Genomic DNA, 24,522 nt, shown 5'->3' on the forward strand with positions numbered 1-24,522 from the left:
TGCATTTTAGCTATAAAATGATATCTTCATGCATATTAGCTGCCTCATACATCAATTATACGAAACATTGTATCAATTTTGCGGTTTTTTACATGATTAAGATGTTAAGACGGTAGCGAACCGCGGGTGAGGCCATAAACATACGACAGTCGCCACCCGCCGTGTTGTTTATGTCGCGATCGGATCGGATACGTGTCGTGCTTGTGAACACGCTTCTAACTTATGATTGGATTGTATCAATGCCGAAATACCAGCAACAAAATCTTAAGTCCCGTAAGTGTGAGTAAGAAAAGAAATATTTCAGTTTAACAAAGTTCTGTAACTCTTAAGTTTTAAAAATTAAATGGATAAATGCAAAAAATGTCTATTATAAAAGAGAAGCTGTAATTTAAGCTTTTATACAAATAAATCAATATCCGACGGAGGTTCACAAAAAAACCTGTAGGCACGTGTCACTTCTGACGTTAACACCCGAAGACCCGCGGTCAGATCACAAAAAACCATTGTGCTAACAAAACCTATTTACAAATACTCCCGCGCCCGCCCACTCAAAAGGTGTTTATTTAAAATTTTCGCTACACAATACAGATGCCATCTTTTTTTCCGTATTCGCGCCATTTAATGCTATTTGGAACCATTAGAACGTACCTTTGCAACTGTCAATGTCAAATATCAAACAAAAGTAGATCCTCTGTCTATGGTATTAACGTTCGTCAACACATTCAGCATTTTCGAATCAAATTTTTTTATGAATTCGCTTCGCTTTTTCTAAACACGTGTTTATGGGATGCAATTTGAGGCTATTCATTCTTTTTTCGAATTCTGTTCAAATTTATTATTTTTCAATGTTGTCACAGATAATTTATATTGCTTTAGAGGTTTATGATCTGTGCGTAAACTGTTATAGCGGGAAATGAATTGACTTACATAGCATTACTAAATACTGCGTTTAACTGTGGAATTGCTGAAATCAGTTATAACATGAACTACGTCTTAAAGTTTGAACAATAGAAAACGCGTAATGCCCAAATGTAAAGCACACGAACATGAGTAAACATCTCAAATCTCGATAAGCGAAGGGTGTAGATTGGAATCGCGGTGACAAACACCGGGGACCATTGTGGGTGCTAAATTTGTTTCGCCATTTCCGATCTCCTTACGAGATTATTTTACAGAAAAGGCGCCATTGTTGGCAACCGGGACGGTAGATGGTGTTCTAAATTGTGTATTATCATCAGTTTGGGTAAGAACACATTCGACCTAATTTATGAATTGCGGAATCTTTTATTTTTAACAGGAGGAATATAATCGGTTTATGTGGAGACTTTGATAACATCTTAATAGGCAGTTTTGCTCAGCTATAGTCATCAGAAATATAGAGGTAACAATAATTCATTATGCATTAATTAATCCGTAGCATCAAAGTGCATAGAAGTCAATAAATTGCATTATAATACGTAACAACCCTGTATAAGTTCATATTTTCAAATCTCGAATCGCGTCAGTTATAATAAGATTCGGTCGAAAAAAGTTCCATTATGTCCACAGACTATTGTACGGTAATGCTCTATTCTCTATGATCCAATACGCAAACATCTGCTGTACGCCTACGAGCCTTTTGTACGCTGTGGATTCTTGTTTATGCTATTTGTTATTATCTATCTGTGATGAGATCGGTGATTTATGTCGAAATAGCCGCGTCCCAAATACTTGGTACTTGGTGATCATTGATAACAAAATGTGTCCTTGTAGCTACAGAAATATTAGGTTATAGTAAAATAATCTTACATACAATCTGTTTTTAGTTTTGCGTAAAGTAACTGATGACGCTTAATTACTTGAATGTTAGTTCGGCGAAGTCAATCAATATATTTATCTTTTATCGTATAGGAGCTACCAACGTTGACAAGTGAGCATTTTAGTATAGTTGGTTCTTTGATATACTGTTCCTCTTGCTATTTCGGTTAGAGTCCGGGCTGTCTGGCTGGTCGCAGTGGTTGCGTTTTTTAGTGCGCATCTCATCTGCACAGGATAATTTCCTTAATTTAAAGTCATTTTTTAACGCGTAATTTTTAATATTTTACCTTTAGATAGATCCATTAGACATAATTTTTTTATTGCAAGACGTTTTTTTCGTTGTTAAATAGGAGCCAGACGCAATTTTTTATTTCGTTTTTATAAAAAATTCAAATTATTTTAGAATGTCTGTAAATTTCATATTATGTTCTTCAAACATAATATAATCTAAAATTAATTAGCCAGACGCTAATTCGATTGTTAAGTATTAAATAATGTGTATAAATAAAAAAAGTAATGAAGCATGCAGCTCATCAGCTAGTGTATTTTAACTATGCGACAGGAAATAATTGCAAGAATACAATATTATTTACACTTGTTCTTATAAATAAAAGCTAAAATGAAAAAAAATAAACATAAAAGTGAAAAATAAATTAAAGTTACCATACATTGAAAAGAATGGAATAAAAACTTTATCAATGAAGGTTAAACAATTACATTGTTAAATTTAAAAAGCCATCTTCATAATCATCATCATCATCATCTTTCCTCACACTGTCAGAATTATTTATGTTATCGTCTAAGGAATTGTTATTGTTTTCCAATATTCCATCATCTGTAAACAACTAGAAAGTTTGTTTCAATATTGATGTACACACATACACACACACAACACACACACACCACACCACACACGACACACACACGTGAACACACACACACTCGCATGTTTAAGTTTGTATTGAATTTAACTAAAGTAGTTATAAGTAGTTATATAAACACATGAATTTATATAGGTATACTAGCGGTCCGCCCCGGCTTCGCCCGTATGGTACCTACATGTATAAACTATCCTATCTCTCAAGTTGGATCGAACTGCACATGGTGTGCGAATTTTATTATAATCGGTTAAGTGGTTTAGGAGTCCATTGAGGACAAACATTATGACACGAGATTTATGTATATATATATTAAGAATTAAGATTAATGAATTAATATTGTTATCATCATCACTACATAGTATAAAACAAAGTCGCTTTCTCTGTCCCTATGTCTCTTTAAATCTTTGAAACTACGCAACGGATTTTGATGTGGTTTTTTTTAAATAGATAGAGTGATTCAAGTGGGGGGTTTATATGTATAATAATAAAATAAAATAAAAATAAAATAAAATAAGCCTTTATTACTGCAAAAACATTACAAACTACTACAAAAATCTTATATGTACTACTAAATGCCGTTGACAATATTCCTTATTTATTCCTATATTATATTGTATATTATTTTAGACGTTTTTAAAACTATTTTCTCTATTATATTATTTCATTAGCTGTTAATCTATATAATCGGCAAACTTGTTTCTTCTATGGCAGCTTGTCTTCCGACAAAGGCCTCCTCTAAGGATTTCCATTTTGCTCTATTTTTAGCTATTCTGATCCATTCCGGGCCAGCTATCTTTTTAATATCATCTTCCCACCGCTTGAACTGTCTTCCCCTTTTCCGTATACCATCGCGGGGGTACCATTCCGTTATAGTCCTTGTCCATTTTTCTTCCTTATCTCTCAACATATGTCCAGTCCATCTCCATTTGAGTATTTTAGATATAGTTTGTACATTTTTAAATTTAGTTTTACTTTTAATTATATTCAATTTTATTCTTTCTATTCTCCGAACACCAATAACGCTTCTTTCTATATTGTTTTGACATACATTTAATTTATTTAGTTGTCGATCAGTCAGTGCCCATGTTTGGCAACCATATGTTAAACATGGTAAAATGCATGTGTTGTATACTCTTCTCTTACATTCCATAGGCATTTGATTGTTTTTCATGACTTCACTTAGGGACCAGTACTTTCTCCAGGTATTTGCTACTCTTCTATCTATTTCTTTTTGCATGGTATTTGATGGCGATATTAGTTGTCCTAGATACACATATTCGTTTACATACTCTATTTCATTATTGTCTATTCTTATTATGTTTGTGTTGAATTTGTCATAATTTTGGTTTTAAGTGTGTTCATTGACAGTCCGGCTTTAGCACTAGCGACACTTAATTGCTGCAGCATTTGTTCTAGAACTCTTGGACACTCGGAGAACAAGATCAGATCGTCTGCAAAACGTAGGTGATTTAATTTTTCGCCGTTTATATTCAAACCGAATTCTGTCCACTGCAGACCCCTAAAAATCATCTCTAGGACAGCCGAGAATAGTTTTGGAGAAATCGGGTCGCCTTGACGAACACCTCTTTCTATTGGGAACTCTTCTCCTGTTGTTTCCAGTCTCACTTGCGCAGTACTTTTTGTGTAAATATTTTCCAACAGTCTTATATATTTCGAAGGTACTCCCTGCATGTCCAAAGCTTCCCAAATGTATTCATGTTGCAAACAATCGAAAGCCTTGTTGAAATCGACGAATCCCAAATAATATTTTTTATTGTATTCCTGATATTTTTGAATAACTTGTCTCAATACATGAATGTGATCTATCGTCGAGTAATTTCTTCGGAAACCTGCCTGCTCCTTCGGTTGGTTCTCATCGAGTGTCATAGTAATTCTAGAAAGTATAATTTTTGAAAATACTTTATAGATGTTTGAAATAAGGCTTATCGGTCTATAATTTCCGATATTCCCCTTGTCCCCTTTTTTATGCAAGAGAATTATTGTTGATCTGGTCCAGTCGTGTGGGATGTACTCGGTTCTTACGATTTCATTAAATAGCTCTGTTAGATGTGGGATGATGACTGTGCTAGAACTTTTGAGAATTTCGTTTGTAATGTGGTCGGGGCCGGTAGCTTTCTCGAGCTTTAATGAATTTATAGCCCTGGCTGTCTCTTCCTTCATTATATCTGGTGTGTCTTCTTGATTAGCTCTATCCCGTTTTATCCTGAATACTTGCGAACTAGGATTAGGGTTTTGGTACAAGTTTCTATAATAATCGGAAGCAATTTTGATTATTTCTGGTCTTTTTGCAGTGCAAATCCCGTCTTTAGTCGTAACATTTGGCATCCATGATTTGATTTGATCTAGTTCCTTCAGGGCTTTTTTAGTACCTCCCGTCCTTTCAATATACTTTCTCATTGTATTCGTTCTTCTTAGTTTTCGATCTTTCCTTATCTGTTCATTGATTTGTTTACTGATTTCTGATATTTTTTGTCTGTTAGTATTTGATTTATTCTCTCTTATCAATTCTTTCCTTTCGCAAAGCAAATTTTTGGTTTCTATCGATAGTATGTTCTTTGACTTGTTTATTTTCCTAGTTTCGGTTTTGAGTGTATTTAATAACTTGTCGTATTTTTCTTGTGTTGGTATATTTTCTTTTACATTTTTAGTTAGAGAAATTTTAAGGTTATCTAAAAAAGTGTCTGTGTTTTTTATATTGTATGCGGGAGCTGCATATTTGTTATGAAATCTCCTGCTTTTATTTATATTCCCTACTTTAAAAGTGGCTCTAACCATTCTGTGGTCTGTGTTAAAATTAAGATTTTTTATTACAGTAACATCATTAAAAGCTTTCGGATTATTAGATAAAATGAAATCAATTTCATTCCTATTTAGGCCATTGGGAGAAACCCAAGTCCATTTTCTCGCAGGTTTTTTCTTAAAAAAGCTATTCAGGATACTTAATTTATTTTCCATCGAAAAAGTCACTAATTTTGTGCCATTACTACTTCTTCTGCCATATCCATATTTTCCGATAACGTATTCTTCTCCTTGATTGCATACTCCAATTTGTCCGTTAAAATCACCCATTATAATGATGTTTTTCTTGCACTTATTAAGAGTTTCTTGTAATTCTGTATAGAAAAGTTCGATTTTTTCGATGCCTTCAGGTTTGTTAGATTCGGTTGGGGCATACACTTGAATGATAGACCACGGTGTATTGTTATTTTGTGTCGGTATGTTTATATGAAGGACAGCTATTCTTTCTGAGATTCCTTTTATTTCTTCTATTTTGTCTGCCAAGTGCTTTTTAATTAGAAAACCTACTCCATACATACCCGGAGTCTCGCCTTTATAATGTAAAATATACTGTCCATTATCCAATATACCTTCTCCAAGACGTCTCATTTCGCTGATACCCAATATATCCCACTTATTTTTAGATAATGCTGTATCTAGTTCTAATAATTTTTCTGGGGTTCTCAGTGATCTAACATTCAAGGTTGCTATATAGATATTTTTCGTTTTATTCTGGGTGTTACAATTCATCCTTAGAGGGTCGTGGTCATTATCCCCCACGATGACCAGCCGGCTTGGGGGAGAGTTATTGTTAGCGCTAGTTTGATTCTCTTTTTGTTTTTTATTGGTTTTTTATTATTTCTCATTATTTTTATATATGTATAATAACATCCATTAAATAGTGGAGAAGTACTGTTATTTTTGAGGTTTCTAATGTGATTTCGTAAATAATTACATTTTTTCCACTTACAGTGCAAACGCAGGCACCCTACGAGTTTTATCAAAATAATGTACTAACTATAGTACACATTGAAAAGGTCTACAGAAAAGTCCGTGATGGTATATGTCTATCTCTTATGGATAACCCACAATAACTTTTTTTGTCATTTACTTTTTACGACAAATAATGGCTAATTTTCGAAGCGATTTTAACCAATACAGCATTAATCCTTAACCAATTAAAGACCTTGAATACATTGTTCATTTAATATAGATCTATATGGCCCTTTACACCGTATGATTTAAGTGAATATTTTCGAAGATATTACAGATTTAAAAATTGCGGGACGTAGCGTTTGCGGCGGTACCAGCCGGCCGCCCGGCTATATATTTTATCGTATAGGAGCTACCAACGTTGACAAGTGAGCATTTTAGTATAGTTGGTTCTTTGATATACTGTTCCTCTTGCTATTTCGGTTAGAGTCCGGGCTGTCTGGCTGGTCGCAGTGGTTGCGTTTAGTAGTGCGCATCTTATCTGCACAGGATAATTTCCTTAATTTAAAGTCATTTTTTAACGCGTAATTTTTAATATTTTACCTTTAGATAGATCCATTAGACATATTTTTTTTATTGCAAGACGTTTTTTTCGTTGTTAAATAGGTGCCAGACGCAATGTTTTATTTCGTTTTTATAAAAAATTCAAATTATTTTAGAATGTCTGTAAATTTCATATTATGTTCTTCAAACATAATATAATCTAAAATTAATTAGCCAGACGCTAATTCGATTGTTAAGTATTAAATAATGTGTATAAATAAAAAAAAGTAATGAAGCATGCAGCTCATCAGCTAGTGTATTTTAACTATGCGACAGGAAATAATTGCAAGAATACAATATTATTTACACTTGTTCTTATAAATAAAAGCTAAAATGAAAAAAAATAAACATAAAAGTGAAAAATAAATTAAAGTTACCATACATTGAAAAGAATGGAATAAAAACTTTATCAATGAAGGTTAAACAATTACATTGTTAAATTTAAAAAGCCATCTTCATAATCATCATCATCATCATCTTTCCTCACACTGTCAGAATTATTTATGTTATCGTCTAAGGAATTGTTATTGTTTTCCAATATTCCATCATCTGTAAACAACTAGAAAGTTTGTTTCAATATTGATGTACACATATACACACACACAACACACACACACCACACCACACACGACACACACACGTGAACACACACACACTCGCATGTTTAAGTTTGTATTGAATTTAACTAAAGTAGTTAGCATGAATTTATATAGGTATACTAGCGGTCCGCCCCGGCTTCGCCCGTATGGTACCTACATGTATAAACTATCCTATCTCTCAAGTTGGATCGAACTGCACATGGTGTGCGAATTTTATTATAATCGGTTAAGTGGTTTAGGAGTCCATTGAGGACAAACATTATGACACGAGATTTATGTATATATATTAAGAATTAAGATTAATGAATTAATATTGTTATCATCATCACTACATAGTATAAAACAAAGTCGCTTTCTCTGTCCCTATGTCTCTTTAAATCTTTGAAACTACGCAACGGATTTTGATGTGGTTTTTTTTAAATAGATAGAGTGATTCAAGTGGGGGGTTTATATGTATAATAACATCCATTAAATAGTGGAGAAGTACTGTTATTTTTGAGGTTTCTAATGTGATTTCGTAAATAATTACATTTTTTCCACTTACAGTGCAAATGCAGGCTGAACCCTACGAGTTTTATCAAAATAATGTACTAACTATAGTACACATTGAAAAGGTCTACAGAAAAGTCCGTGATGGTATATGTCTATCTCTTATGGATAACCCATAATAACTTTTTTGTCATTTACTTTTTACGACAAATAATGGCTAATTTTCGAAGCGATTTTAACCAATACAGCATTAATCCTTAACTAATTAAATACCTTGAATACATTGTTCATTTAATATAGATCTATATGGCCCTTTACACCGTATGATTTAAGTGAATATTTTCGAAGATATTACAGATTTAAAAATTGCGGGACGTAGCGTTTGCGGCGGTACCAGCCGGCCGCCCGGCTATATATTTTATACCCGTGCGAAGCCGGAGCGGGCCGCTATGTTTTTATATTCAACGTTCACAGTTTTTCTGTAGTGTATTTAGTATCAGCATTGCACCTGTGCGAAGCCAGGGCCGGGCGGGTCGCTAGTTAATATTAGATATAATTATGTATATTAGAAAATTTAACTTGTATTGGCAACACTGTATTTTGTCTGTGGTTCTTTTTCTTCTTGTACGCGGTGTGTAATGTGTGGTATTAGGCAATGTGCTATTGGAAACAATATAAATAAGTTTATGTAATCGCTGTTTTCATTTAAACCCATAACTTAATAGTTAAGTAATAAAAAAATTGTTTTGTATAGAAGATTGTTGATGTACCCTAATAGTTTATTTTTTAGCCTAAGGAATAAAATGTACCAATGGAAGGTACTTGTTCCCACAACACAGGGAATCCTAGAGTAGGAACAATTTCAATTTCTATGTATCTTATATTTTCGAAAAAAAAAAGTTATTTTTTATTGTTATTTAATTTTCGCGGCCGACCCTTTCTATCTCTCTTGCACTTTAAACTATCTCTCCATATACACAATCATCAAATTGTTATACTTACCTACTTTCACTACGTTTTTATTTGTACGTATTTAATACTTAACAATCGAATTAGCGTCTGGCTAATTAATTTTAGATTATATTATGTTTGAAGAACATAATATGAAATTTACAGACATTCTAAAATAATTTGAATTTTTTATAAAAACGAAATAAAACATTGCGTCTGGCACCTATTTAACAACGAAAAAAACGTCTTGCAATAAAAAAATTATGTCTGATGGATCTATCTAAAGGCAAAATATTAAAAATTACGCGTTAAAAAATGACTTTAAATTAAGGAAATTATCCTGTGCAGATGAGATGCGCACTAAAAAACGCAACCACTGCGACCAGCCAGACAGCCCGGACTCTAACCGAAATAGCAAGAGGAACAGTATATCAAAAAACCAACTATACTAAAATGACTTTTTTTTTAACGTTAATAGCTCCCGTACCATTAGGGGAATTATAAAACGAGCGAACAAAAAAAAACTTTGCGACTGATGATGACATACTGTTTTAATAACTTGAGCGGTATGAATTTGACTAAGCGAAAAATTAACTAAACTGACGACGAATATTGATTTATAATAAAATCCAGAACGAGCTTACAAAAAGTGCATTGTGATAAATCCATTTCAGATATTAAAATTTTATCCGAGCGACTTCATTACTAAGTGAGCGACTGGAAATACAGAGAGGGCAACTTCAATATTAAGATAGATTCGATTTTTCTAAGTGAGGTTATACTTAGCGAACTACTAAAAAGTTCACTTTGAGCAAAGTTTTGTAAGCTGCTTTATTAATGATTATTGGTTACTGATATTCTATTTGAGGGCTTATGTTTTTTATTTTGATACGCTTTTTTAATAAAAACTACAGATTTTTAAATTCGCGCGAATTCGAATGGGGGCGGGGCGACGAATCGTTGCAGTCAGGTGAGTTGGGAGTTGGTTTTTTTTTTAGTTGACTGAAGCGTCTTATTTTATTTTTTGTTCATTTGATTGAAATAAATGCATGCATATTACTTTATTTTTACGGAGTACATTGTTTTAATTGGCTCGTCTTTAGTACCTTTACGTTTCGCTAGAGCGTTGATTTTTTTTAAGTTATAGTTCTAAGTTTGTTAATTAATTTTGGAAAGTTTCAACTTGCGGAAACCATTACTTTTCAAGATATAATTTTTTGAAATCCAGAAAATTTGGTTATTATTTACGACGTTTTTGACAGCTGACGTTTCGTTCACTGTAACTAATGACTGATTCCTTTAATAAATGTGTTTTTACGGTTAATATAAAAGCGCAAATTAAACAATTATGTATTCAATCAAAAATATGATATAAATATGTATATTTTACTTTACAAATCTAATACGGTAAATATCAAATCTAAAAAAAAAATATACGCAATAACGAAACGTGAGCCCATTTTGTGTGGCGAGTGCCAAAAGCGACTTTAGGGTGATTCCCACTCAACCAAAAAAAACTACGTAGGTTAAAAACTATAAAACTTTTATTCTTAATATTCAAATAGGTAGCGAGGAGCGAAGCGACGAGCGTGTTAGGTTAACCCTTGAACTGCCGCACGAGCCGAGCGAGCGAAGCGAGCGTGCCGCGGCAGCGGCCGGCGAGTACCACCGTAAGCCCCGATCGGGGCGCGACACAATAGATTTTCTATTGTGTCTGTGATTCCGAGGACTGATGGATTAAGGGCGATTCTCAAAATAATTTTCATTCTCGATTTTCACAAAAACTACGCATTTTCGTAGAAAAAGAAAAGCAGTTTATTTTGAAAAGTCACTACCCGCTATCGATTAGACACCTCAAAATAATGAAATTCGGGGATCACGAGTCGTAGTGTTAGGTTGCCTTATATTTCAATAATAAAATTTCTCAACTAATAGAATAGTGTTTCTTCAAATAGTTATTTCATATTATTATTATTTTTTAAATGTGAGCTCATTATACTCTGCTCATTAGTGTATTTTTCAAAGTGGTTTTTGTATTCGAAACACTTCATTTAAGATAAAATGCCGCTCAGTATAAAAAATACATTTGCCAAATATTGAAAAAAATGCAGGACGTAACGTTGACACTCAAACAAATATTAGGTCGCTCAAATATTATGAAGCTGCTCATTTTGTATTTTAAGTAACTCAAATTAATGTTTGTAAGTTGCTGTTCTGTTGATTTCTCGTCACTCGCAGTCAGTCGCTCACTTAGTAATTCTATAACCCAAATTAATTAATTTTGACACTTAGAACTGTAATTTACAGTCACTCGTTTAATTGCTACCCTATATTTTATACCCGTGCGAAGCCGGTGCGGGCCGCTATGTTTTTATATTCAACGTTCACAGTTTTTCTGTAGTGTATTTAGTATCAGCATTGCACCTGTGCGAAGCCAGGGCCGGGCGGGTCGCTAGTTAATATTAGATATTATATATTAGAAAATTTAACTTGCATTGGCAACACTGTATTTTGTTTGTGGTTCTTTTTCTTCTTGTACGCGGTGTGTAATGTGTGGTATTAGGCAATGTGCTATTGGAAACAATATAAATAAGTTTATGTAATCGCTGTTTTCATTTAAACCCATAATAGTTAAGTAATAAAAAAATTGTTTTGTATAGAAGATTGTTGATGTACCCTAATAGTTTATTTTTTAGCCTAAGGAATAAAATGTACCAATGGAAGGTACTTGTTCCCACAACACAGGGAATCCTAGAGTAGGAACAATTCAATTTCTATTTATCTTATATTTTCGAAAAAAAAAAGTTATTTTTTATTGTTATTTAATTTTCGCGGCCGACTCTTTCTATCTCTCTTGCACTTTAAACTATCTCTCCATATACACAATCATCAAATTGTTATACTTACCTACTTTCACTACGTTTTTATTCGTACGTATTTAATACTTAACAATCGAATTAGCGTCTGGCTAATTAATTTTAGATTATATTATGTTTGAAGAACATAATATGAAATTTACAGACATTCTAAAATAATTTGAATTTTTTATAAAAACGAAATAAAAAATTGCGTCTGGCACCTATTTAACAACGAAAAAAACGTCTTGCAATAAAAAAATTATGTCTGATGGATCTATCTAAAGGCAAAATATTAAAAATTACGCGTTAAAAAATGACTTTAAATTAAGGAAATTATCCTGTGCAGATGAGATGCGCACTAAAAAACGCAACCACTGCGACCAGCCAGACAGCCCGGACTCTAACCGAAATAGCAAGAGGAACAGTATATCAAAAAACCAACTATACTAAAATGACTTTTTTTTAACGTTAATAGCTCCCGTACCATATCTAGATTGGTAGAAAGAGATAGATCACTGATACATAAAACATAATTGAAGAAACAAATCATAACGTTCATTTGTAGCTAATATCAACTAACAGACAAAAAACTCAAAACACAAAAACACACAAAAAAAATAAAAATGTATAATCCTTCCGCGTTTACTAAAGCATATAAAACCCAAACCAACACCCGCATATACCATTTAATAAGTGACAATTATTATATTTTATATAAATTAAATACGTGTGATCACAAATGCGGGCATCGAATGATTTCAATCACCCTTTCGATGGTTTAATAGTACGTAATGAGATGATACGTCACGTTTAATGAAGGGGAAATCAATTCAATAGTGTTTCAATGCTTTTTGGGAGTAAATTGTTACTGAGTGAGGTTAAACAATGAGTGGTTTTAGGATTCAGAAAATTGTTGTTAATTGTAGAATGTGGAAGTAATATACCTATTAGTGTCGAAGTGCATACGCGATGATACTGAATCCATATATGAGAACAATTGATAATTGTCAATTCATAGAATCCGCGACCCCTAGCTCAAATGCCATGTAAGTTCTTAGTATCAATTAGTGTACTTAAACATTTACAGAGTTGTTTATTCAAAAACAAATAAAAGCAAAGTATAGATTATTATTTAGCAAGCTATCAGTTGACTTAATACATTAATTTTTGCAGTCTTTTGAACAGAAGTTTCATCAAGAAACATTTAATTACTCGGAGGTAGAAATCAATTATGACGTCATCCAATTCATAAATTCGAAAGAATTCAAATTCATTTAGTAACCGTCAGGCCGGCGCCACGCGCGCACGCATGCCGCACGAGCGTTCATTACTGCAATGGTACATTGATTTACCGGGTCAAATCTGTTGACACTACCATCAATACTATTTAAGCTATGTTACCCCAACCTAACTGATTCATTATAAAACTATCTGATATCGAACGCTGACGTCATTCCATCTCAAGAAAGCTCTCGACGTGTAACGGCAACATCTTTTAATGAATGGAATATTTTATTGTTTGGCAATAATAATATTTTTTGTCATAAACATACGCGATAATGTCTCAATTGTTAGCACCACACTCATCCGCCGTAATTATCTAATTACGTTGCCATATAATAAACAGATCATAGAATATGCCTGAAGGAAAGTCTCCCCATATAATATTATTATATGGAGTTAAGGACTTCTAACGCAATCAGTAGCTTCTCTAAAGGTATGAAATATGCAGTGCGAACGTATCCTTATTCTAGCCAAAGCTTGCTTGATAGTGATACCATAAAAACAACAGACTATTTATATATTTCAATTCTTGGTAAAAATGTCACATTATTCAAGCTAAAGAATTTGTAATCTCGCGTGATAATTAAAAGTGTCCATTTAAATTATCAACGAAATTGGTTTCCAAGACGTAATTAAGTGTTAAAAGGGATTCTTCCAATATTTGTACGTTGGAATGTGTTTAAATGGTGTGGATTAAGTATTTAATATAATAACACAAATTAATCGTTGTTTAATTACTTAATAATTATTATATAAATAGTTCAACTGTATGAATTGAGAAGTAATAAAATACTAAACTCTTGCGCAATAAGTTCACAGAAAACATTAAATGAATGGAACGAATTTCATTCAACCCGTCTCGCGCATCGCGGGGTCATCGAGGCCCGTGTTTACCGAGCAACCGTTGGGTCGTATCAATTAAACTATATTACATTGTTACAATGACGAACGCTGGGTTAATTGCTATTGGGACGTCTCCTCGTGATCTTTGAGACCAAAGATCAGGATTATTTATCGTACACCTTTTCATTTCTTCCTTGAATGATAATTACTGGCTTATATTTGTGATGGAACACTAATTAAGCTTCTCTTATTAGATGGAATTTGAATTTCTTGTTCAATTTGTTTATAACAATTTTTTTTATCGGCTGTTCTATATCCTCCTTCCTCAATGATTTACAGTTCATATCGAGCTCGAGCTATATTTTCTATATTCTACTAACTTATAATCCAACACGATACTTCACTTTAAACCCGCGTTTTACATCATCTTATATATATCTAGAGCACAAATTTATTCATAACATTCACTAATCCCTAAATGAAGGTTTTGATTACTGGCAACGCTCCGCTTCCTTGCGTGGTATTGTAAGTTCAACTGCGTAATACGCATCAATTATAACATTTTATCACGGACATCTGTCGCAGAGAACGGACAATTAATGAGAGTTAGTACAATTGGCCTTACGTCACCAAGGAGGCGGGATAGGAATTAAAATTGATAGCGGTCATCTAGTTATAAAAATCTAGGACAGCTTAATTGTGACGTGACTATTCCAATCGTGAATGGAAATTACCTTAGTTAATGCTATGAGGGAAATTCGGGGGAGAAAAACAAATCCTCAATACATAGGATTAAGTTTTAAATCCTCTATTTTGAATAATATCGATAACACGTTTATGAAACACATTGTATTAATTTGTCAAACTTTTCCCTCGTCGTTTTTCGTTCGGGTTTATGTAAAGGTTAATTCACATTGTAATACGAGAATTATCGATATGGATGCCACGGTCTATTTTGTTCTACTATTCCCATATAAAGTAAACGAGTCAAGATTTATTTTTATTAACTTACCTACCAAAATTGTCCGCTTAATATTATAAAGAATTGGCCTAACTACAATATAAGATGCATCATAGCATAATCCGTTTATCAAATCATTCTATCAAGGAGAGCAGATGGCCTAGTACAGTAATTAATATTCGTGTCGAAATACTGTTCTCAAGTGGGTTAATTTTTTAATAACACCTAGCAACTGTACTGTCAGTTTTAATTTTTATAATGGTCACTATTCTCATGTATATTAATGTACAAAAAACATTAATTTCAATTAAGCGTTATAATTACGATGTTTGTATATTATAGACTATTAAAATATGCTGTCTTATATAGAAAATAATGTTACATATTGTTAGAGTTATTAGATTTGTGTGTATCTACATAATTACAAAGTTTTCAAATTATTAGGATTTAGCTTAGTAGGTAGGACGTATGAACTTTGAACTAAATTGATTATAACTTAAGTGACTAACGTTTAACAAAAAACATATTATGTCCTGTATCCCTTGCACGTAAGCTCCCAGCTCCCAACATAATCTCGCAAAACGGACATCGTACATAGCAATCACATTCCACAGCAATTCTCATCAACGACGCACTCAAGTAGACATCTGCTCGCTATAATGACCCTTTTGTTTACCGCGTCATTTCTTCCTTCTGTGTAACAATAAAAAATATTAATGTTTCACTAGGTACGTCGGCCAAATGTACCGCGCTGGGGTCGTAATCGCATTAAGACGGTCTGCGACCGTTCACGGGTTATTATCTTTATACGTTTTTATTTCGGGGGCTGAATAACGGAAAGGATTAATGTTGAATCACATTTCCTTGAGATATTTTGAATCGTAAAGGTAAATAAATCATGCTAAATGTTTCGTTTTAATGTTGTTTAAGGAAATGGCTTTTAGAACGATTTTGATACTGTGTACGGTGGAAGAAATAATTGAAACGCGTGCCTATATGTTTCCGATTATGAGCATAAGATTAATTTATTTTTAGCAAGTAAATTAATTTCATGTCAATGGACGAATCATTTCATTAACTTGCTAATATTAGGAGCCATTCTTCATATTAAAATACATTGATTTTAAGTTTTAAGTATTTTAACACTTCAAACAATAATATATCTTAACCATAACATATTAAACATCTAACGATATGTTTACGCATTTGTGTAACTATAATTTACGATTGCCATAACAATCAAACTTGTCTGTATTGTTATATTACAAATGAAGCAAGAAATATGACATTTACGAAGGTGCTACTACAGTAAATTGGCACGTAACTGCTAATTACTCATTAGGTGCCTGTAACAATACTTTATTGCCGCTTATATGTTATATACCTATGTTTATGAGCTGTAACAACATATAAATGGGGACATATGAATAGAAATTCATGATGTGAATAGCGAAATATAACCTTAGGAGATGGTATTTTTTATTTTATACATATTTCGATGACTTGATTGTTGTGTGAATGTTTCGTTTCGAATTAATGTACAAGTAATTTAATTGTAGTTATATTTTTGACGTGTTTAACAAGGGTTTTCTTAATATTTACTGTTTGATATTCATTTTATCAAACACAAATAAACAACACTTAATGTACCGAAAATTCGTATAATCTACCTTTTGGGGCTTTATGGCACTTTGCAGTACATTTTTTATTGTCATTGGAATGTTATGGACATTTAAATATGAATAAGGCATTCTTTTGTAAATATTTACTTTCTTATTATTTTTAGGAACCAAAAATATGTGTAAACTGTACGAAAATGTTTTATTATCTATTAGAGTTTAGATTTACTATAAAATTAGATATAAATAAGTTAAGTATTAAAATGTTTTTTTAACAGTAATTTTCAATTATTACAGACGCGTGCGGTCTCTCCGACGTGCCACACATAGAGAGTCTCCAAGAAAAATCCCAGTGCGCGCTCGAAGAATACTGCAGAAGTCAGTACCCGAACCAGCCCACCCGGTTCGGTAAGCTGCTGCTCCGACTGCCCTCCCTCCGGACCGTCAGCTCGCAAGTCATAGAGCAGCTGTTCTTCGTGCGGCTAGTCGGTAAGACCCCCATCGAAACCCTCATACGGGACATGCTCCTCTCCGGCAGTTCCTTCTCGTGGCCGTACATGGCGACCATGTGACATACGATGTGGCGTCAGCTAGCGGCCGCATGATCCACGCCCTACGGCTTCCCGTACCTGCCGAGCCAGCGCCTCGACCTGCGGTACCGGGAGGCCCCCGAGGACGCCGTCACGTCGTCCAGCGAGCTCCCCGAGCAGGAGGACTTCTTCAGGAGCAGGGAGGACAGAACCGACCCCTGTCCCACCTTCGACCCGATATCCGCGTTCTATCCCCCCAAGGCGGAGGACGACGCGCAAAAAGCTCAAAAGACCCTCACCATCGACAGCCTGCTGAACGTCAGAAGTGATGCGTGCGCGAACACTAAGTAGTACTCCGGGGTAGCGTGTTAGTTCAAGTTTTGTTCCTCTGTAATATATCTAGGCTAGATATTTAATGTGTAAATACAAATTCTATTATTGTAAATTTATGTATATTTATAAATAAGGTCTAGGAGTGTTTTCTACGGTGTTCAGATATGGATGCTATGCAAAGATTTACAGTTTCCTTTCTATTATAGAAATATTATTTTGAATATATTTCACTTGTCGTAATCGAGGATTGACAGGCAATAATTGTGCAATGATGTGGTATGTATCTTTAAGAAACAATTGACTATGTATAAATTTTACCAAATTTTGTCGATTCATTGTTATGGTGCGTCTACACAGGTCTATAGTACTTATACAATCAAACACCATAGATCAATTAATAACTTTTGAAGTGCCTGATAGTGAAACAGCATTGAATGTACGTTTTCACGATTTTGGTCACAACGATATTGGATGACTTCAATAGTAGTCTCCTAATACAAGAACAAATAGTTTACTGAATAGTATAAAATTAAATAAACGAAAATAATCGATATTATCTAGCTTGGAGAACAAAGCTTATGAAGCATAAAGCAATAACAATACCTACACTTAAATATTTTAGACCTGTTAGGACGAGCCAGTAATGAATCTACATCCAGTTTATTTTCCAAGTAGGCATTATTTATGTAATTAATCAGTTTTTATTTTTATTTAATGGTGCTGTCTTATAAATGTACAAAAATAATTCCGAAACGCATTTACGGTATTTCTCTTAGTAATTCTATTTAAGTCTGTTTGAAACTTTTATTATTTGTATTGTTTTATATTTTTGTACTTTATAATTATTTAATAGATTTATTATTATATTGTATGATTTTATATTTTTAGTTTGATAATGCGTGTTTAGTACATTTAATAATCTTTATTTATACAGGGTTGTAACTCGTAATACCTATTCATAATAGAAGTGGCATTATTTTTGTCATTCGATAATTTTTGGGAATAATAAAATAATACGATTATATTGAAGTTTTTAAGCGTTGGTTGGAGAGCATTTTGTGATAAATTTAATTTAAATCGAAGAACTGTTTTACGAACACTCAATTTAGCTACTGAATAAAAATCGAGCTATGTAATCTAAGGCAATCGTAACTTCCTCCTGAAAAGACTAACTTATTTGTAAATAATAACTGATTACAAAAAGAATGTACATACCTAGTTAATCATTCAATACAAATTAATAATTATATACTGTTCACATTACCTTTAAATCAATTCAGTTTCTGGACAATAACGAAAGACTTAGAAAGTTTCAAAGTAAAAACCAAAATGCTCTTCATTCATCGCGGCTCTCTCCTGCCAAACTAAACTGTATATTGAAAACAAGAAGCAATGTAACGCAATAATTGTACAGATGTATGTAGATGTGTGCGTGTATGGAGTTGTACAAAGGCATATTGACGAATAAAACATGTCTTTACAATATATTCTTTTATTTTACACCATGTCCTAGGTATACAAACATAATTAAGCAGTTAATGCAACTACATATAGGTAGGTACTTATAATACACTTATTAGTTATGTATTAGGTACATACTTAGTAGAGAGGTCTCGATGGTTATTAAAATACCTCTAGTGTTCAGACTGTGGGGTTCAAGTCCCTGAAGTATACAGTTTTAATTAGTATGAATATATTCACCTTCTTTTCTCAGCAGATTATGTAATGTTGACTAATCTACATATAGTCAAAAAAATAATAATGAACTAAATTAAAACAAACGTAAGATGAGTTATTTTTTAATTTTAAGTCATGATTATCGAATAAAAAGATACAAAAATGTATCTTTAAATGTATAGATTTTATTGTATTACTACCGACACAAAATTCCTTACACACAATTTGAAGTGGGTTAAAGATTATTTTTTATTCATCTAAACTCACAATAAAAAAAATTAAAACTAGCGTCAGTAACGACTTAACCAAATTACCAACAAAGATAAAACTACTTAAAACACATTTTATTTTTAACCATAGCGTGTAACAAAAACACAAATCACCTCGACCATAAGCGTTCATCACACATCGTAATCGATATGAAATCGATTTAACATCGAATAAACGAGCGGTATCGATTGCAGTAGCTGTCGCACGCGATGCAATCCTATACGCTGGCTACTGTAGGCTTGGATTACCTGTATCGATTCTCAATCGAATAAATATTGGAAATAATCGATTACATTTTAGAATGGTATAGACACTGTAATAAGCATTTTGTAGGTATCATGTCCATACCATGGGATAAAACAAACAAATATAACTTTTTTATAAATAGAAAAAACGTAATATTTACTCATTACTGTAAATGTCTTCCATAGCTCACGTAGCTACCTAATACTATAAAAGAGGTGAGATTTAAAATAGAATTTGTCCCTTCTATATATATCAAACCAAAGATCTCTAGATTGCAATATTTAAAAAGCACACTGTACACAATATCAAAAAGTTCGCAATCGACTAAACATAGTACCGTATTCTACCAGTAATAATTTTCTGAAGAATGTTAAATAACTAGAAGAAAAAGAACTTAAATTTACTAATTTAAGATCTTTTGCTTCTGCTGTGTAACTACATGCTACGTGTGTATTTGTGCAACGATGAACGCTTTTTAATACTCTAGACTTTCTATCTAAAATCTATAGCATTCGTTATATTATGGTCATAATATGCAGGTGCCAGGATAGGTGACCAACTGGTCGTCACGCACTCCGCTTCTTTTGTACTAAACCATAATTAAATTGCGGAAACTTTCCCCGACAATCAGGGTGGTTTGACAGGACACTGATTTTTTAATAATAAATTGTTACTCTGTTTATCGGTTGTTTTTTTTATCTTTCTAACAATACCAGTGGTGAAACTATTAAACAAGATATTAATATTAATTTAAAGATCCCAAACTTAGGAGGCAGATATTTCAGTAAGAAAAGTCTTGTAAGGCAAACCGAGGCGTGTAAGTAGTGGCCGTAGACGTCTACAAACGGGGGAAGCCGTATATAAATTCATTTAAGTATATCTTGGAGCTATTCTGACTCACAGGGAAAACCTTTAAAACTAATGAAAATTGAAAGGAAAGGCACAGTATGATTTATAAGAACCATAATATATTTATTTACTGCAATATATTTAAATTAAATTCTTAAGCCGAATTTTATCGGGCATAGTAAAAGGATTTAGGCACTATGTTAGCTAGATTTTGCTTTACAATGGTAAACAATAAAATAGCTTGATGAATTAACTAGGTCAATGTTGTTCGAAATAAAGCTAAACAGTTTTTGATAACATCAGTTAAACAACTACAAAACTTTACATAGCCGCTACAATCGATGCCTTCCTGTAGAACCTCATTCGTCAGGATTTCCCGTAGCGCCTCTTAACTGAAATACAGTAATTTTAGTCAGAGGGCGTTGGGCGTGGTAAAGGTCGCCCAATGGGGTCGTAGGTCGCGACCTTTCACAAATAATATCGCAGTACAGCCTTAGCGAACCGCGCACGCTCCGCTAACGATTGATTTGAGGGTTTCCCCGGGATCGTCTAGGTAGGTGAGGACTGTGGCCTTTCTGTTTGAAGCTTTAGCTAGGTTTCTTATTAATGTACGTACATTTTATTAGATTAATCTTAGTCTATATAGAAAGTATCAGTATAGCTATACATACCTATGTATATCATATACTTACTAGGCTTTGTATTTGAAGATTTTGCTACGGATCGGCTACGAGCTACATTTATTTAATGTAGGTAGGTAAGTTTTCTTTTAAGTTGGGAAGTTACACAGAAGCTTCTTTTATACAATGATGTGTGTATTTAACATGAAATAAATATGAAAATGGTAAGCTTGATATTATAATGAAATAAGAGATAGTTAGCTATAAGATAATTGTAGCATTCAGAGCTAAACATTTATTATTTCAGTTAAAGTAATAATAAATAAATAAATATTATAGGACATTATTACACAAATCGACCTAGTCCGACAGTAAGCTCAATTAAGGCTTGTGTTGTGGGTACTAGGCGACGATAAATATAATATTTAATAAATACATATATAGATAATAACACCCAGACCCAAGAACAAATAATTGAGTTCATCACACAAATATTTGCCCTGACCGGGGATCGAACCCGGGACCGTCGGCTCAGTAGGCAGTTACTTTACCACTGCGCCAACCGCGTCGTCAATGTTAAAGAACTGCTGGGTATGGTGCTACGGATAATATTAGGTCTTTCTACTTTCTACGGACAAACCAAACATTTTTACAAGGCACTAGTTTACTAGATTGCGACCTTAAATCTTTTGAAGTGAAACTTCTTTAGGCGCGTTGAGGGTAAAATTTCAAGGTCATATGTCATGGCAATACCGTCACGTCATGGAATAAGGCGACGTTTGGTATCTTTGAATCTTGCCAAAGAAGTTTCACTTCTGACTCGTGTGCTCGGTACACACTCTTTTTTTTTATAACTGTCACTTATGTTTATAAATTATAACTGTCACTGAGAATTTAAAACAATATTTTATTTCTAACTACATACCTACTTTGCGATTGATGATGTGATTAGATGACATTACGTCACAGTATTTAGGTTAGTTCAAGGGTTAGTTATAGTTATACCTGTACCTATCTTATGAAAAAACATATTGTGTAGGTACTGTACTATTATATATTCTGTGGTACCTACTGTGCTTTTATATTTAATTGTGCTCTTAGTACATACTTTTTAATACAGAATTAACCATACATAAGTATAGTCACTATTAAAGTAATTTTTTTCAAATTAGTAGCGCAATTTTTATCATTTTTTAAAATGTCTATAATATTTATCATAATAGCAAAGGCGTACATCACAGCTATATAACTAGATATAACAAAATTAGGATAAACAATTTGTTTGTACGTTACATCTACACATGGGAAGATGGAAGAGGCAAAAATTAGTACAACTATTCCGACGCATTGTGATGTTTGGAGATCCGACTGATAAGACAGACAGACGGACGTCTACTAAACGCCACGCTTGTATAAATGTTCACCTGGGGACAGGCAAAGGAGTGGAGTGTCATAAAATTGTTTCACCTTAAATTTTAGGATTCAATATAGAAACTTCTTTAGGCGCGTTGAGAGAAAATTTTCAAGGTCATATCAATACCTACCGTCACGTCATGGAGAAGGCGGCGATTTTGGTATCTTTGCATCTTGCCAAAGAAGCTTCACTTCTGACACATGTTTTCGGCACACACACACGCTTTTTTATTTAGTTTAAATGTTTCCTAAAGTCAAGTAAAATGTATTTTGTTTTCTGCTCCATAATTTTGGGACATATTATTTTACAATTTCGAATTGTGTATCGCAAATAACTTACCTGTAGAAAATCTTCTTGTGTTATACCTATGCAATAAATAGTCCTCTATCATGCACATAAATAATATTTATATTACAGGCCGATAAAATCACTTCATCTATAACATATATCTGTCTTATAGGCTAATTTGAATACTCCACTCCATTCCCTGTTCTCGCTGCGCCTAATCGCGCGGGTGGTCGAGCCTGATTGTGATTGACAGTGACACGTCACACCAACACATTCATCACCGACAATCGTACTCAAATCACCTTTACACCATCCATTGCTCCTTTAACACTAGCTCTCCTTACTTACTTTATTGAATTTCCTTATTGAACACGCAATGTACAGCGTATCTCTGGAAGAAATCGTTTATTAGTGATCGTTGTAAAGGCATAGTTAACTAGACTTGGGTGTAAGGCTTTGAAACGCTCCTTAGAAATGTATGATAGTAATGTATCGAGTGACAAGGGGTAGAATTCTTGATAGAAATTTAGAATGATTGTTATTTTCCTCTTTACTATAATCTATATAATAAAAATTAATCGCCAAAAAGTATATATAGGGTTTCCCCTAATATAAAGTATAAAGTATTAATAGTATATAATACTCGAGAACGGCTGAACCGATTTCGTAATTTTTTATATAATATTCCTTGAAGTACGAGGAAGGTTCTTATGGCGAGAAAACGTAAACATGTACCACGGACGAAACTGGGCGAGGCGCTAGTTTTAAATAAATTCGTAAAAAATCTTAATAAACTTTGGATATAAGTAAATAAAAGTACCTACGCAAGCTTTTTATCTTTAATGAATCCGCACCCCCGGGACTCTATCAATAAAAAACATAAGCCCCACTATCACAAGTGACAATTTATTTGGACGTCTACTGACATTGTTTTAGAGCGTATACGCACTATGCGGGTAGCCGCATTGCGGGTAGCCGTCCGGCTGACCGCAATCACAATTATGTATGTAATATTCATTTCTATGCGCACTGCGATGCGGCTACCGCAGACCGCACAGTGCGCATAGAAATGAATATTCCGTACATAATTTGTGCTTGCGGTCAGCCGGACGGCTACCCGCAATGCGGCTACCCGCATAGTGCGTATACGCTCTTAACGTCGCTGAAATGCCGACCCTAATGAAATTTATGACCGCAAAAATGTATAGCGTCGTTGATCTGAAGACAGATCTTAGGATCTCTTATATCGGTCGTTCTAGTAGCATTCTATGAATTGTCGAAAATAAAGATCCAGTAGATACGAGTAGAGGACTTGCTTAGTAAATAAGTAGGTAATCTTAAAGTTTCAAATAAATTAATGATTATTTAGTTTGCTTGATAGGAAGCTCAAGTTGAATATACTTAAATATAAAAAAAACTCTATATACTTTAGTACGTTCTAGGAAACTAGCTTAAGCCAACTATGAATACTGTACCAAATTATCGTGTCTTTAAATATGTGGGTATGCATGCACGCAAATATTTTTTATGTCAAAAAATCTCAAACAATATTTTGTTAACAGAAAAAAAAAAACCAAAACACATCCGAAGACAAACCTCGCGTACAATTTTCCATCTATAGGCGTGTAAAGAACAAAAGTCTTGGCCCGTCCGCCCCCGCTCCGCCCCGCGCCCGCTT

At 33.5% G+C, this 24,522-nt stretch overlaps 1 protein-coding gene across 1 annotated transcript in view; it reads left to right on the top strand.

Annotated features, from left to right (window-relative positions):
* svp (COUP transcription factor 2) overlaps positions 1 to 18,963 on the top strand; it is an 86,316-nt gene extending 67,353 nt beyond the window's left edge. Inside the window, exon 4 of the mRNA XM_089707411.1 lies at positions 16,915 to 18,963. Coding sequence (XP_089563537.1) covers positions 16,915 to 17,189 — 275 coding nt within the window. The 3' untranslated portion in view covers positions 17,190 to 18,963. The remainder of the gene's footprint in view (positions 1 to 16,914) is intronic.
* The last annotated feature ends 5,559 nt before the right edge of the window (positions 18,964 to 24,522 follow it).

The sequence above is a fragment of the Colias philodice genome, chromosome 19 (assembly GCF_061535455.1).
Source record: "Colias philodice isolate Cphi_HAF_F1 chromosome 19, ilColPhil1 Martin Lab GWU primary, whole genome shotgun sequence".
NCBI lineage: Eukaryota > Metazoa > Arthropoda > Insecta > Lepidoptera > Pieridae > Colias > Colias philodice.